This window comes from Dama dama, chromosome 22, assembly GCF_033118175.1.
Source record: "Dama dama isolate Ldn47 chromosome 22, ASM3311817v1, whole genome shotgun sequence".
Lineage (NCBI taxonomy): Eukaryota > Metazoa > Chordata > Mammalia > Artiodactyla > Cervidae > Dama > Dama dama.
The window spans coordinates 20658014-20673952 of record NC_083702.1 but is presented as its reverse complement, the minus strand read 5'-3'; the positions used below and the strand labels follow the sequence as shown (position 1 = coordinate 20673952).

At 34.4% G+C, this 15939-nt stretch overlaps 1 protein-coding gene across 2 annotated transcripts; it reads right to left on the bottom strand.

Moving 5' to 3' along the window:
• Nucleotides 1-3364: 3364 nt before the first annotated feature.
• LOC133043767 (killer cell lectin-like receptor 5) lies at nt 3365-14828 on the bottom strand. Of its 2 annotated transcripts, none has more exons than XM_061124989.1 (8): nt 14511-14828; nt 12944-13015; nt 12551-12646; nt 11415-11510; nt 8296-8415; nt 7254-7396; nt 4828-4934; nt 3365-4250 (listed from the first exon to the last, which is right to left on the bottom strand). In XM_061124989.1, the coding sequence occupies exons 2-8, from the start codon at nt 13011-13013 to the stop codon at nt 4148-4150; spliced, it is 735 nt and encodes a 244-aa protein (XP_060980972.1). In that variant the 5' UTR covers nt 13014-13015; nt 14511-14828; the 3' UTR covers nt 3365-4147. The 2 variants fall into 2 exon arrangements, with proteins under 2 accessions (XP_060980972.1, XP_060980974.1); XM_061124991.1 differs by having other exon boundaries at nt 8296-8394; nt 14511-14826.
• Nucleotides 14829-15939: the final 1111 nt, after the last annotated feature.

Genomic DNA, 15939 nt, shown 5'->3' with positions numbered 1-15939 from the left:
GACATAGCTGTCTGCACAAAAAATTCCAAAGTATCTCCAAAATCCTCCTAAAACTAATCAGTAAGTGGAGTCCCTGGACTGCAAAGATATCCAACCACTCAATCCTAAAGGACATCAATCCTGAAAATTCATTGAAAGGACCGAGGTTGAAGCTGAAAGTCCAATACTTTGGCCACTTGATGCGAACAACTGACTCATTGGAAAAGGCCCTGATGCTGGGTAAGATTGAAGGCAGATGGAGAAGGGGATGACAGAAGATGAGATGGTTTGATAGCATCACAGACTTGATGGACATGAGTTTGAGCATGTTTCATGAATTGGTGATGGATGGGGAAGCTTGGCATGTTGCAGTCCATGGGGTTGCAAAGAACTGGACACAACTGAGTGACTGAATTGAACTAAACTGAAACATGGTTTCAGATAGAACAGAATATTAAAATCAGTTATGTTTCTATATAAATTGTTAAAAACTGAGAAAAACAAAAAGTGTCATTTATAATGGACTTCCTTGGTGGCTCAGATGGTAAAGCATCTGCCTACAATGCAGGAGACTCGGGTTCAATCCCTGGGTTGGGAAAATCTCCTGAAGAAGGAAATGACAACCCATTCCAGTATTCTTGCCTGGAAAATCTCATGGATGGAGAAACCTGGTAGGCTACAATCCACGGGGTCAAAAACTTTAAGTTGATAGTATAAATGTACCAAATATTTGCACCATTTTCATGCTGAAAATTATAAAATACTAGTGAGAAAGGTTGAAAAAAACAAATTGATAAATAACCTATAGTCCTAAACTGGAAGTCTAAACATTATGATGATTCTTTTGCTCCCCTTAATTGCTCTATAAATTTAAGTCAGTCAAAATCAGAAACACACAGCCTGGTTCTCTGTGACAACCTAGAGGGGCTGGATGGAGTGGGAGGAAGGTTCATGCGGGAGGGGACATATGTATACTTATGGCTGACTCACATTGTTGTATAATAGAATCCAGCACAACATTGTAAAGCAATTTTCCTCCAATTAAAAAAAAGTTAAAAATTAAGAAACATATTAAGCTTTTATTTTGTAGAAAGTTACATATCAATTTTAATTTTTTTTAATGAATTTTATTTTTTAAAACAATATACATTTACCAAAAAAGTTTGAAGATAGTATAGAATTCCATATATTCTGAAATCAGTTCCTCTTTAATTCATTTTATATTAGTATTGCACTTTTGCTGTAATTAATAAACCAACATCAATGTATTTTTAGTGACTAAAATCTGTAGTTTATTCATGCTTCCATAATTGTTTTTACCTATGTCCTTTTTCTATTCCAGGATCCCATCCAGGTTACCACATGACATTTAGATGTCATGTCTCTTTAGGCTCCCCTTGGCTATTACAGACTTTCCTTGTGTTCGATGATCTTGATAGTTTTGGAATGTACTAGGTAGAATATCCTTCATAGAGTATCCTTCATAGAATATCCTTCATTAAGATATGTCTGACACTTTTCTCATGAGGAGATTGGAGTTGTAAATTTGGGGAGGATGACAGAGTGCAAATTTTATTACATCATATCAAGAGAGCAAACTGCGAACATGACATCACTGTTGATGTTACCTTTGCTCACTGAGGTGGTGTTTGTCAGGTTTTCCACTCTAAGGTTACTCTTATTTTCCCTCTTCCATATGACTCTGTAATAATTTCTTTGGAAGGAAATCATTATTTGCAGTAAGTACTTAAGGAGTAAGGAGTCCTATCACTTTTAGGCAAGAGCATCTACATCATTTATTTAGAATTTTTCTGCACAGGAGATTCTTTCATCTCCCTCATTTGCTTAAGTATTCAATCATTTTATACTACTGTGGACTCATGGGTATTTTATATTGGGGTTATAATTAATACTATTTCTTTTTTGTGATTTTTGCTGCTTAAATTGTTCTAGCTTTGGCCATTGGTAATTCCTTTACCTAGTTGACATACCCCTACAATTTTAAGTACTTCTCCATTTTCTAGAATTATAAAAATTTTCAGGCTCTTCTTATGTATTTCCTACCCCTATTTTAGAATCAGCCATTTTTTTCAAGTAGCTAAGATTTTATTTACTAGGTAATGGAATTATAATAAAAAAATGGTGACTAAGTAATTTTTTTCTTCTTTGCAAAAAAAAGTTAAAACAATTTTGAAAAAGACAATGCAGGAGAACTCACATCACTTCACAACTTCCTATAAATTCACAATAATCAAGTTATTGGTGAGGAAGGCAGATATTCAGATCAATGAAATAGGATAGAGAGTTTAGAAGTAGATACAAGTACAAGTGGTGAATTGATTTTTGACAAAAGTGCCATGATAATTCAATAGAAGAGTACAATTTTCAAAAAATGGTGCTGCTGCTTACAATAGCCAGGACATGGAAGCAACCTAGATGCCCATCAGCAGACAAATGGATAAGGAAGCTGTGGTACATATACACCATGGAATATTACTCAGCCATTAAAAAGAATTCATTTGAATCAGTTCTAATGAGATGGATGAAACTGGAGCCCATTATACAGAGTGAAGTAAGCCAGAAAGATAAACACCAATACAGTATACTAACACATATATATGGAATTTAAAAAGATGGTAACGATAACCCTATATGCAAAACAGAAAAAGAGACACAGATGTACAGAACAGACTTTTAGACTCTGTGGGAGAAGGCGAGGGTGGGATGTTCAGAGAGAACAGCATTGAAACAAGTATACTATCAAGGGTGAAACAGATCACCAGCCCAGGTTGGATACATGAGACAAGTGCTCGGGGCTGGTGCACTGGGAAGACCCAGAGGGATGGGATGGAGAGGGAGGCGGGAGGGGGGATCAGGATGGGGAACACATGTAAATCCATGGCTGATTTATGTCAATGTATGGCAAAAACCAGTACAATATTGTAAAGTAATTAGCCTCCAACTAATAAAAATAAATGGGAAAAAATGGTGCTGAAATAATTAGACATCTTTTTGCAAAACATTTTTAAAAAGAATTCAATCCATACTTTGCACTATATACAAAAATTAATGCAATGAAATATAGAATTCAATGTAAACTTAAAGCTTCTAGAAGAAGGCATAGGAGAAAAATTTTCAAGTTCAGGTTAATTAAGATTTCTTAATTAAAAACTTCTTAAATATAAAAACATATGTTTAAAAATTATTTATTGCACTTCTTCAAGTTAAACTTCTGCTCATCTAAACTTCTAAAAAGAATGTTAAGAGAATACAAGGTATACTGGAAGGCAGTATTTATAAAACACACGTCTGAAAAAATATTAGCATCCAAAATATATAAAGAGAGAACTCTCAGAGCTCAGTAATAAGAAAATGAACAACCCAATAAAAATAGGCAAAATATTTAATCAATCTTTACTATAGGAGATCATATAAAAGGATGGTGCACATCATTTATTCATTAGAGATATACAAATATACCTTTATTATACCACACCTTCATTAAAAATAGTTTTAAAATTTTTCAGTATTAAAGTTAGTAGGACACTAGCAAATGGAATTCTCATACACTGCTAATAGAATGCAAAATGGTACAGCCACTTTGCAATATGAAAACACACCCAGAAGTCTGGACTTGCCAGAGAGCATTCAAGCTATTAGTTTTGGTATAGGTCACAATCACAGATCTGTTTATTTTCTTTTTTTTTTTAATGTTTATTTTCTTTCTGTTAATATACTGTCTTTCTGCTAAAAAGTAAGAAATCAAACAAATGCATATACAAGTGATACAGAATAATGTCTTCACTTATTCTTGGCATTAAATCCCAGGTAAAATGTGCATGACAGTGACAACAGTTTGCAAGATTACTTACTAAATCTGTGTGAGTTGCAGAAATTGACTACATAGTCCTAAGGTTCATGAGAAACACTGATACTTTCTCACTCTGCCAACCTGTGCTCATAACTGGTGTGATCTGGGATCTATGTTTGAAAGAGGCAGAAGTGGAGGGTCCACAATGTATCCTTATCAAGCTAAATTGCAGCCCATAACAAAGCATTCTGAAATAAGAGATATACAGACTGGACTTCCAAGGGTCTGAGTTTTCATAAGGAAAAGTTGTTGCATGTGTCCTTGGTTGTTGTTTCATTAGGTAGCAAGGCAAGCTATCTACTTCTCACAAATGAAGTGCATGAATCTGGAACAGTCAGAAGCAGACATCTTCGTTGCTTTAATATACGCACAGTTTCCTTCATTTGACTCTTTCCAATCACTTAACATAAAATAAAAACATATAAATAATGCAAAATAGACATTCACTAATGCAAATATAAGAAATATTGGTCTAAAGTTAAGGTATATATATATTTTTCTTTCCTTATAAGAAACTATCCCTTGGTGCCCTAGCCTTTCCTAAAGCATACTTTATAAGGATTATAGCAACAAGTTGAAAAGCCTCCCTCTCTATATATACTCATTTTCTGAACTTAAATTCTTTGTATGTGTGTGTCTGTATTTACATGCAATGCTCATGTGTGTGTTCAGTCACTAAGTTATGTCCGATTCTTTACAACCCCATGGACAGTAGCCTGCAAGCCTCCCTGTTCATGGGATTTCCCAGGCAAGAATATTGCAGTGGGTTGCCATTCTCCAGGGGATCTTCCTGACACAAGGATCAAACCTGTGTCTCCTGCATTACCAGTGGATTCTTTGCCACTGAGCCACCTGTGACTGTCCATATATGTATGCATATTTATCTATATACTGAAACTGTGCATTTCCCTATATACTTTTTGAAATGTAAACTAGAATATGGAACTTATTAATTACCATCTGTTCTAGAGACTTACAATTTGAGAAAAGATATTGACTTATCTTCCCATGTCCATTGATTCCTGGTTCCTTTACGAGATAATCCAATCCAATAGAAATAGGATAGTTGGCTTTGAATGAAGTTCTGCAATAAATAAAGATATATTCTATCAGAAAAAAGTCTTTTCATAATTCTGAAATGAAATAATAATATTTTTGATATTTTTATTATTTTGAGTAACAAAAAGTATAAAGATCAACTTCATCCTGATTCTGTTCAAATGATAAAATAATAGAATCTTAGTTATATTTATTAAATATAGTGACATAAATGAGAGATAAAATAACACTCTCTTAGCATACCTATCTTTTTTTTCTATTTTTTTTTAAAATCTTTCAAATCTGATACTTGTAGCTCAAGTACAAATTCTGAGAAAAATTGGTTTGCATTTTGAGGTCCAGGTGTGATAGATGTGAGGTTTTTACCAATGTCATTTAAACTTTTGTTTCACAATTACTGTGCTTATTTTTTGTGAAGTGAGCATCTTGAAGAAGTGGTCCTTATTCTACCAGATGAGATGTTTACACAGGTATGTGGAAATTACTTGATAAGTACAAATGTAACTGATGCTCATCTTGTAACTTAATTTTTACCACATTTATGCACATATATTGGGATTTTCTTGATGGCTCAGGGGTAAAGACCTGCCTGCTAATGAAGGAGATGAGGGTTTGATCCCTGGTTCTGGGAGATTCCCTGGAGAAGGAAATGGTCACCCACCCAAGTACTCTTGCCTGGGAAATCCCATGGACAGAGGAGACTGGCAGGCTACAGTCCATGGGTTCACAAAAGAGTCGACATGACTTAGCAACTAAACAACAACAACAACAACAATGTACATATATTATCTCATGTGATCTTCCTAAATTATCTTGAAAAGAAAATATAACCAGTTTTATTACAAGCAAAGTAATGTGTGAAAGGAAACTGAAGAGAGAGTTTCTGACTATAAATTCTGTATTTCCCTATTCTGCTTTAATTTTTACCCTTAGTTTGTTTTTATTTTCCTTTGTTTCTTTCACCATAGAGAATATGGCAAAATCTTAGTCTCTCTACCCAGAAAAAAATTATATACATACCATCTATTCATAAGATTTGACATTCAATTTCATAGTTTTCATAGATGCTCTTATTTCTTGATGAAGATATCCTACATGAAAGATTAGGGCTTCTAGACTCTAAAGCTAATTCTTGAGCCCACAAGGCTCCTCTGTCCATGGAATCCTTCAGCCAAGAATACTGGAGAGGGTTGCCATTCCCTTCTCCAGGGGATCTTGCTGACCCAGGTATCAAACCCAGGTCTTCTGCATTGCAGGCAGATTCTTTACTCTCTGAGCCACCAAGGAAGCCCCTTGGAATAAAAAGGAAGTTAATTCACATCTGCAAATGTCTTCTTTTCAGGTTCAAATTTGCTTTGTTTTCTTGATGGTTTTCAAGTTCATATTTTTATAGCTATTTATGAGTTGTTAAAAGCCAAAGATATGGGTAATTGTACTATTACAGAAAATTGAGTGAGTCTTAGTGTCTGTGAAAGAATATTAAAAGATTCTCCTTAACTTGGAATGTAAGAATATATACTTCTTGAAGGAATAATAGTAAATTATTTCTCTATTCAAATCAAGGATATTGATAAGGATTATGAAATATTTAGTTCAATTTTCTTGGAAGTTAGTATGAGTTAAAATTTAATATGAGTTTGAATTGATCTTCAATTTTAAATTCATACCTAGTCTTCCTTTTACCCTAAACTCAGTGTTGTACTTCTTGATTTTGTTGGAGGTAAAATGACATTTTTTTCAGAGAGAAGCTACATTTCCATGAAATTATCAGTATGAAAATACAGTTATCTCAGATAAAATGATATATTTTAACCATAATTTTTTTCTGAATTGTTTCATGTTCCCCTTTACATTTTTTCTACTGGAAAAGTTCTAACTGTGGATAAATTAGATGAATTAAGTGAAATTTTAATTTCATTTCTACTTGTATTTCTGACCTTAAGATGAGAACCGTCTAGATCTGAATCAACTTACAACTGTAAACTATGGACACTCAAATATTATCAAGCATTAAGATTTAGCTAACAGGACTTCCCCGGTGATCAAGTTGTTAAGAGTCTGTCTGCCAGTGCAGGGGACACAGCTTGGATCCCCAGTCCAGTAAGATTTCACATGCAACGGACAACTAAACCTATGCACTACATCTACTGAGCCTGCGCTTTAGAGCCCATACTCCCAACAAGGGAAGTCACCTCAATAAGAAGCCCTGTCACCACAGCTAGAGAAAGCCCAAGGGTAGCAAGGAAGACCCAGCACAGTTTAAAAAAAAAAAAGATTTAGGCAACAACTAATGGCTAGATGGCCAGATGAATACAGGGTGAGATGGAAAACAGAAATACATCACCAGTTCTTCCTTATCTTCTATCTTAAGAAGTGTGGAGTCCATTTCCTTGCAGATTTTTTTACTTTCTTCAAAGTTCTTCAATTCATCCGAAAAATAGTAACATTTCTGTCCACAACAGGACCATTTACTTTTACATTTCTTTCCTTGAAAACAAAAGAGTGTTTTGTGTCCGGAGACCATTCAGTGTGTATCTTGAAAGGAATGCTCTGGAACTTAGCTACTGAGGAATCCTTTCTAGTCCTTGCAAAACCATTGATTTCATGAGATGGATGGACTTCATTTCTAAGTTCTTGGCCTTAGGGAGATGACTTACATCCCTCCAAATCTATGCATAATACTATTAAAATTCTCTAGGAAATATATCTTAGAAAATTGATGTTTTTTCTCACAATCTCTACAGATAGGAGTTCACAGGAGAAAACAACTTCTTTGTATTCTCTGAAAGAAAAAAAGTGAAAGTCGCTCAGTCGTGTCTGACTCTTTGCGACCCTGTGAACTAAACAGTCCATGGAATTCTCCAGGCCAGAATACTGGAGTGGATAGCCTTTCCCTTCTCCAGGAGATCTCAACCCAGGGATAGAATCCAGGTCTCCCGCATTGCAGGCGGATTCTTTACCAGCTGAGCCACAAGGGAAGCATTCTCTAGACTAAGTAAATTCTATAGGTACAGAGCTGATCTTAACTTAACATTGATACATTGTACCTGTTTATATATATCAGGTACATAAACCTAGTACCTGATCTACATATCCACAAGAGATCATATAATAATGATTAGAGAATGTACTGAAGGAGAGGTAGAACTTTTTGGTAGAAAAAGTATTATTTTGTGAAACAGTGATTTAAAAGAATGCATCATGTATACAGAAGAATCTAACCACTGGGAAAGACTGAGTTGTTTTTTTTTTTTTTTCCCAATTAAAGGAAATGAAAGTTGGACTACACAATTAGCTGATTCTAAAATAAAATCCAATTTAAGCAGGTTATCAAGTGATTGACAGAAGCAGAGCAGAAACTTATCGGTCTCAGTCTGTCTACATACCTGTGTCAAGTGGTTTCTCTTTGAGAGTCATGTTTATAGATGTGGAATTTTCTTGTGTTCCATTGTCCAGTGGAGGCTCTGGTAATCGACCCTGGAAAACTTTACTGTACATTATTAGCTCTAGGAAAGCATAACATGGGGCAGACTAATAGGCATAATTTAAATTTTAATATGTCAGTTGTTGTTCAGGAGTTTCATTCCTGTGCTTTTTAGAGAGATAAGAGCATATAGGAAGACAAAAAATTACATTATAAAAAAGCCTTTGGGAATGCTAAGATATTTGGATTTTTAAGGTAAAGCTTGTGATCTCAACACTAGCAATGGCTAATCTGAAAATAACATTAAGAAAAATGTTCCATTTATAATAGCATCAAAAATAATAAAATATTCAGGAATACATTTAACAAACATGTGTAACACATGTACCATAAAAAGAAAATCATTAAAAATTAAAGACCTAAATAAATGGAAAGATACCTCATATTCACCTTACATCACATATGAAAATTAACTCAAAATGGATCAAACACACACATGAAGAAGTTAAAATTATGACATTAGATAACATAGGTGAAAGTTGTGACCCTGGATTAGGCAATGGTTTCTTAAATATGATATCAAAGACACAAGTCATCAAAGTAAGACTTCGTATAGAAAGAGTATACTGGGCTTCATCAAAATTAAAACTTTTACACATGAAAAGTTACTATGAGAGTGAAAAGTAATACAAATAATGAGAAAAATATTTACAAATTATATATCTGATAAAAGATTAATATATAGATTAATTATATCCATACGGTAGATTACTTTTTGGCAATTAGAGGGAATGCTATGTTGATATATCCTATCATGAATGACACTTGGAAGCATCATATTAAGTGAAAGAAGCATCACAGAGGACCATGTATTATATGATTCCACGTTTAAGAAATGTCCAGAATAGGAAAATCTGGAGAGACATAAAATAGGTTATTGTTTGCTTTAGGCTAGCAAATTTTGAGAGAAATGGGAAGCAATAGCTAATGAGTGTGAGATTTCGTTTTGGAGTAAGGAAAATGTTCTAATATTGACAAAAGTTAGGCTTCCCTGGTGGCTCAGATGGTAAAGAATTTGCCTGCAATGCAGGAGACCTGGGTTTGATCCCTGGGTCTGGAAGATCCCCTGGAGAAGGAAACGGCAACCCTCTCCAGTATTCCTGTCTGGGAAATCCCATGGACAGAAGAGCCTGGTTGCCCACAGCTCATGGGGGTCACAAAGCATTAGACACAACTGAATGATGAACAGTTTGTTTCATGGTTGTGCATCTCTGAATATACTTGAAGTCACTGAATTTTACTCAGTAAAAGTGGGAATATATGGTCAGAGAACTGTATGTTAATAAAAATAATATACATCTGTTATATACATGATTATATGTATACATACAGGCATACAATTCAAAGAGTTTGGTTTATCAATAAATGCTGCAGAGGATGTGGAGAAAAGGGAACCCTCTTGCACTATTGGCAGAAATGTAGATTGACACAGTCTCTATGGAGAACAGTATGGAGAGTCCTTAAAAAAACTAGGAATAAAACTATCATATGAAACAGCAATCCCACTACTGGGCATATACCCTGAGAAAACCATAATTCAAAAAGACACATGTACCCCAATGTTCATTGCAGCACTATTTGTAATATTCAGGACATGGAAGGAATGTAGATGTCCATTGACAGATGAGTGGATAAAGAAGTTGTGGTACATATAAACATAGAATACTACTTAGCCATAAAAAGGGATGAGTTTGAGTGAATTAAACTGAGGTGGACAAATGTAGAGCCTGTTATGCAGAGTGAAGTAAGTCAGAAAGAGAAAAGCAAATATCACATATTAATGCATATATATGAAACCTAAAAAAATGGTACTGATGAACCTATTTGCTGGGCAGGAATAGAGATGCAGAGGTAGAGAACGGACGTGTGGACATGGAGGAGAAGGGGGGAGTTGGGCTAATTGGGAGATTAGGACTGAAGAATATATACTACCATGTATAAAATAGCCTGTGAGAACCTGCTGTAGAGCATAGCAAGCTAAGCCTGGTGCTCTGTGATGACCCAGATGGGTGGGATGGAGTTCCAAGAGGGAGGAGATGTATCTATACATATAGCTGATTCACTTCATTGTATAGCAGAACATAAAACAACTTTGTAAAGCAATTTATACTCCAATAGAAAATAATAATAAAAGTCACAAAATGAGTTTTAGACAGAGAACTGATGTCAAGTTAGGGAATTAGAAAATACATCATGGATGATTTAGAAGTCATCTATGTCCTATGGGATGGGCCTTGAGGGATGTCTAAAATGTCCATAGGCAGAGGCAGGCTACACGAGGAAGGCTGTCCAGATGAAGAGAATAGCATAAACAAACGTGCTGTGGCAGAGAGACTTAGAGAAACTGCAGGCTCCAGCAAATGATCTAAAGTTATCTGAAGCCAATTTGGACATAGGGAGGAAAGCTCAAAATCATTTGGTTGAAATAAAACTGTGATTCACAAAAGCAAATAGAAGTAGGGAGATTTTAACATAATTCAGTACAGGATGAGACAGTTTCTTGGCATTTTGGTGACATGATCATAAACTTCATGGAGAAGTTTATCTGGCAATTGCAATAGGATTTTGAAAGTCTGTTGACTTTAGGAGGTGACTGTAATAGTATAGGAGAAAAAGCATTGTTGGGTTGTATTAGGTGTTTGTGAGAATAAACAATTTAAAAAAGTAAATTTGAACTGCAGAATGGAGATTGCAGGAGGATTGGACCATTTATGAAAGGTCAGAGAGTACTGAGAAATTAATGTTCACAAAGTATGATCAGTTATCAATAAAATCTGAAATATAGTCTTTTCTGGAAGTGTCCTGAATATGATGCAGACTGTGTCAGTAAAGAAGACATTAGAAACTTTTGAGGAACTTGGTAGTTGTCCATGTGATTACATTAATGGTGATGGTGGAAAGGTTTCTTGGGTAACACTGGAGATCATAGCTTTGGAACTACTAGGAAAAGAAGACTGGTAAAAATAGTAATTCCCAAGGGAGGAGACATTTGGTTCAGGGCACAGGGCTTGTTTAACTTACCCATAAATCCTAAGATTCCTGTGGTTAAAAGGAGAAGGAAACAGAAGATTCCGAGAATCACTACGGTGAAAAGCCAAGGAAATGGAACTGAAGACCCTGTCCAGAGGGGAAAAAAAAAGAGGCTGAGGAGATCAGCAGAGGAAAGATTAAGTTACAGAGCAGGGTTTAGAGGGACATGTTCCATAAATTCAAGACCCTAACTCTTGAATGTCTTCAAACTTGAAATTATAAATTGAAAGGGAGAATGAGCAATTTGAAACATCAGTGAACTGAGAGTTATTCTGTTCTGTTAACATGTATCTCTTAGGAAAGTCACTTATTCTAACTTTATCAAAATAATCCTGTGATTCATCTCTATGATTTATGAATACAAAGTAAATATCAAAAATGGATATTTGGTTTTTGAAATGCAAACATACTTCTAAAACATATCTGTATAAGTCAATTTTATTGACCCATGATCAGAGTATATTTATAATTCTGTTAATAGTGTGTGCTTCCATGCATACAAAGTATATATATATAAATACCCATCATTTTCTCATTGGAACTTTGCTATAGTTTCAGCAGTAGAAGAAATCATAACTCCAAACATGTATCAGATAATGTTAATCATGCATTGTTTCTTGAAACTTCATAGAACAAGTGGATAATGACATCAGGAGAGTCACAATTGTTTCCAAACAAATTGAAAACAATGACTTTTCCCACTTGATTGCTCAGTTACAAATTTATGTATATAGCACCCAAACTACATTAATTATCTGCAATATACTAAATATGGACATTTCATTTTCAATACTACATTTTATGTTTAGGTTATAGGATATAGTTTAGGCAGCCTCATGAAACTGGGCAGGCTTAATAATTTGCTACCATGATAAACTGAGCAATTGGAGGACATGTAAGCTAGGTCGGCTTCCCTCGTGGTCAGTGGTAAAGAATCCACCTGCCAAGCAGGAGACGCAGGTTTGATTCCTGGTTTGAGAAGGAAATGGCAGCCCACTCCAGTACTCTTGCCTGGGAAATCCCATGGACAGAGGAACTTGGCGGGCTACAGTCCATGGGGTCGCAAAAGAGTCTTACATGACTTAGTGACTAAACAACAACAATCTAGGCCTCTACATAAACTTTACCTTTTTCTTTATGTGATTCAGTTCTTGTTATCTTTGTCTGGTTGGACTGTGGAGTGACTGTTTTCACTTCTTTGTAAATTAGCTGCTCTTCTGTCTCTGGAGATTAAAAGAGAAATCTTTTAATACTCACACTGTTTCTCAGAAACAGTAGGTTATAAATATGTTTGAATAGAGTTGACAAAGTTTTTTTTTCCAAATAAAGGAGATTTATGTAAATTTTTTTCTTACTATGTAAAGTCCACTAGGTAAATCTTTTAAATGACAAAATCTTGAGAATGAGTTAGACATAAGGTGTTATATGCTAAATTAAAATGAAATTCCTTATAAAAATTATTTACCAAGGGAAAGAATAATATCATAATTCAGTAGGGATTGGGAGAAAAAAACACTCACTTTCTTTTCGTGTCGGCTCTTTGGAAGGAGTGTGTTTCACCGTTGCATGTGTTGCATTTTTTCCACTCATTTCTAAAAAATTTTAATAACAATTCTAAGACACATAAATCTACATTTTTTTAAAAAAACTAAGTTTTCAGGTTCTATCTTTCTGGGTTCTTTGTGTATTACTGACATCATGATTTCATGCTATTTAATTACTGATGCATGATTTTATTTTGCAATTTTCTTTTAAGAAAGATTTTTATCTCAGATTATTTTCTTTCCCATTCTTAAAATTATCAGTTAACATCTCTTTAGATATCATTTCACCTATTACTGGGAGTTCTCTAAATGTGGTATATACTTCAACTTTAAAAGGGTAACAGTGCTATGATACATGAAATATTCATATTACACTTAAAAATTCTCTCTATCCAGAAAAATGCCAATAGAATTTTTATGAGTCATTTTGCATTGTAAAGATAGTGTAACATAATATATTCTAAAATTTCTTTCCACAGTTCTCCTGATATTTTTCTATCTTCTTATCTTCATTCTTTTTTCATGATTAAAGGTAGTTCACCTCCCATTATCTCTGAAAGAACCTCTTCCAACAAGTTGTTAAAAATGTAAGTTCTACAATTGTGATTTGAATTGGTTTATTTGTAATCAAGTAATCCTGTAGGATGTGTGGCATTATGTCCATAATATTTGAAGATATAGGTTAAAAGCAACTAATTTTCCTTGAAATAAATTAATATTTATACATAAGTACTTATATTAATATATTTATATGAAATTAATATTACTATTTGCAATTTTTGAAAAGTTAACTTACTTCAAATAGTTTAAATATAATTTTTATAACAACAATGTTCTATATAATAGAATTCTGATAACAAGCAAATTAAAAATTCTTATGTTCACTAGTTTGCCAATGTGTCATCAAATAAAATACTTTTTATATATTTTAATTTCCTCAGAGAATTATGCTCCATTGTTATCTTTTACAATATGATTAAAATATATAGGCCTCTGTGTTCATAATATTCACTTATAGCATTTAAAATTTCCTAAAGTTAATTTCTCATAAGACAACACAATTGCACAGAAATAGATTTATAATGCTTTTAAAAATTCTTTACCAGATTTGGAATATATGAGGAATATGGAAGCAACATCACATATATAAGAAAATTCTGGATGTAGGTGTGAAATAGAGATACACACTGTTATACAGACAAGAATAATTGATCACTGATTAAATAATTATTTTATTACTCATATCCTGCCTTCATGGATGTGATCATTTGGTCTATCCACTCAGTTAATCCGAGAGATATATTCAAATATTGGCTAACAACACTATTGGTTGTATTCAATGGTAAACCATGAAAAATATAAGGTAATTTACCTTGTAAAGTAATTTTTAAATCTGAATGATTTAGCTCTTTTTCCTGCAAGATTAAATTTACTGAATTACTTTTTAAAACCTCTATTCTTTGTGCTCCATATATGCAATCAAGTAGCACTGGCTGTAATGATATATACTGAAAGCAACAGTTAAAGGTATAGTTGGTGATACCTGTGTTAGTTCGGTGATTTCTGCTGAAGTCTGGTCCAAAGAGAAAAGGCAAACCCCAGTGGGCGAATGGTACAGATGTGTGAGCTGGACTCAGGATGGCTCTTCTGTCTGACTTACTTCACTCAGTATGAGTTTCTAAGTCCAATCAGCTGTACTCCAATACAAAATAAAAAGGTTAAAAAAAAAAAGATAGTTCTTCTGGGATCTAAATATGACTGGTTCTTGCTCCAAAGGAGCTTCAGTATTTGCCAGCTCCTTGTGAAGATGTGAGAAAGCAGCTCGTATTTGAACTTAAGGCTTTACCATTTGCATTTTTTTTTTTAATAGAGAAAGGTGGTATTTTAACAGGGCAGATGACTGAGAAAAATAATTTAAAGGGCCACACCCATTTTGCACAGAATGCAAACACTGTGTGTTTGAAAAAAAGGGGGGGTCATCAACACCACTATGACCACCACCAAATGCTAGGATTCTAAATATAATCCCTATATCAAACGCTAGTTTGGGCTTCAGACACTAGTTTGGGCTTTAAATAGCAACTGTACATAATGATATATTTAAATTCATCTTCTAAACTACACTAGTGTTAACTCAGTGAAAATATATGAATGCTAATAGTCCATCTTTCTTCACATTGTTCTGAAGGGGATTTTAAATAATACATTTTAAGATGTTAAGATTTATTAGCTGGAGAGCCAGTCAACCCCTGGTTCTCTTAAAATATACCTAAATTCAACTGCTTTATTTTTTGAAACATTTTTTCCAGCACATTAATTTTTATAGTCTGCTTTTCAGTTCATTCCAATACAAGTACACACTATAATCTCTAAATATACTCTCTACATACAAGCTTCAGGTTTTGAGATTTTTTATTTCATTCCCCTTCAGTCTGTACTCTAATTATAAAGAGTAGAAATATATTGGCTTACCCTCTTAAGTAAGGGTGTTATTCGTTCAGTTGTGTCCAACTCTTTGCAAGTCCATGGACTGCAGCCTGCCAGGCTCCATTGTCCACGGAATTCTCCAGGCAAGAATACCAGATTGGGTTGCTATTCCCTTCTCCAGGGAATCTTCCCAACCCAGAGATCAATCTCTGGTCTCCTGCATTGCAGGCAGATTCTTTTTTTTTTTTTTTTTAAGTTTTTATTGAATTTATTACAATTTAGTTTCTTGTTTTTTTCCTTTTTACGTTTCTTTCATCTTGAGACATGTGGGAACTTAGTTCCCAGACCAGGGATCAAACCTGCACCCCTTGCATTGGAAGGTGAAGTCTTAACCACTGGACCACCAGGGAAGTCCCTGCAGGCAGATTCTTTACCGTCTGATAAACCTTACCCTCTTAGTGGGAAAGAATCCACTCGAGAATAAAGGAGACACAAGAGATGTGGGTTTGATCTTCCCTGAATCGAGAAGATCCCCTGGAGAAGGA

What these genes read in the sequence shown, in the direction of transcription:
- LOC133043767 (XM_061124989.1), bottom strand. Translation starts at nt 13,013, where the DNA reads ATGAGTGGAAAAAATGCAACACATGCAACGGTGAAACACACTCCTTCC. An exon ending in AGAGCCGACACGAAAAGAAA is followed by an intron (nt 12,647 to 12,943) that starts GTGAGTGTTTTT and finishes TTTAATCTCCAG; the next exon opens with AGACAGAAGAGCAGCTAATT. An exon ending in AGGAATCTTAGGATTTATGG is followed by an intron (nt 8,416 to 11,414) that starts GTAAGTTAAACA and finishes ATGCTTTCCTAG; the next exon opens with AGCTAATAATGTACAGTAAA.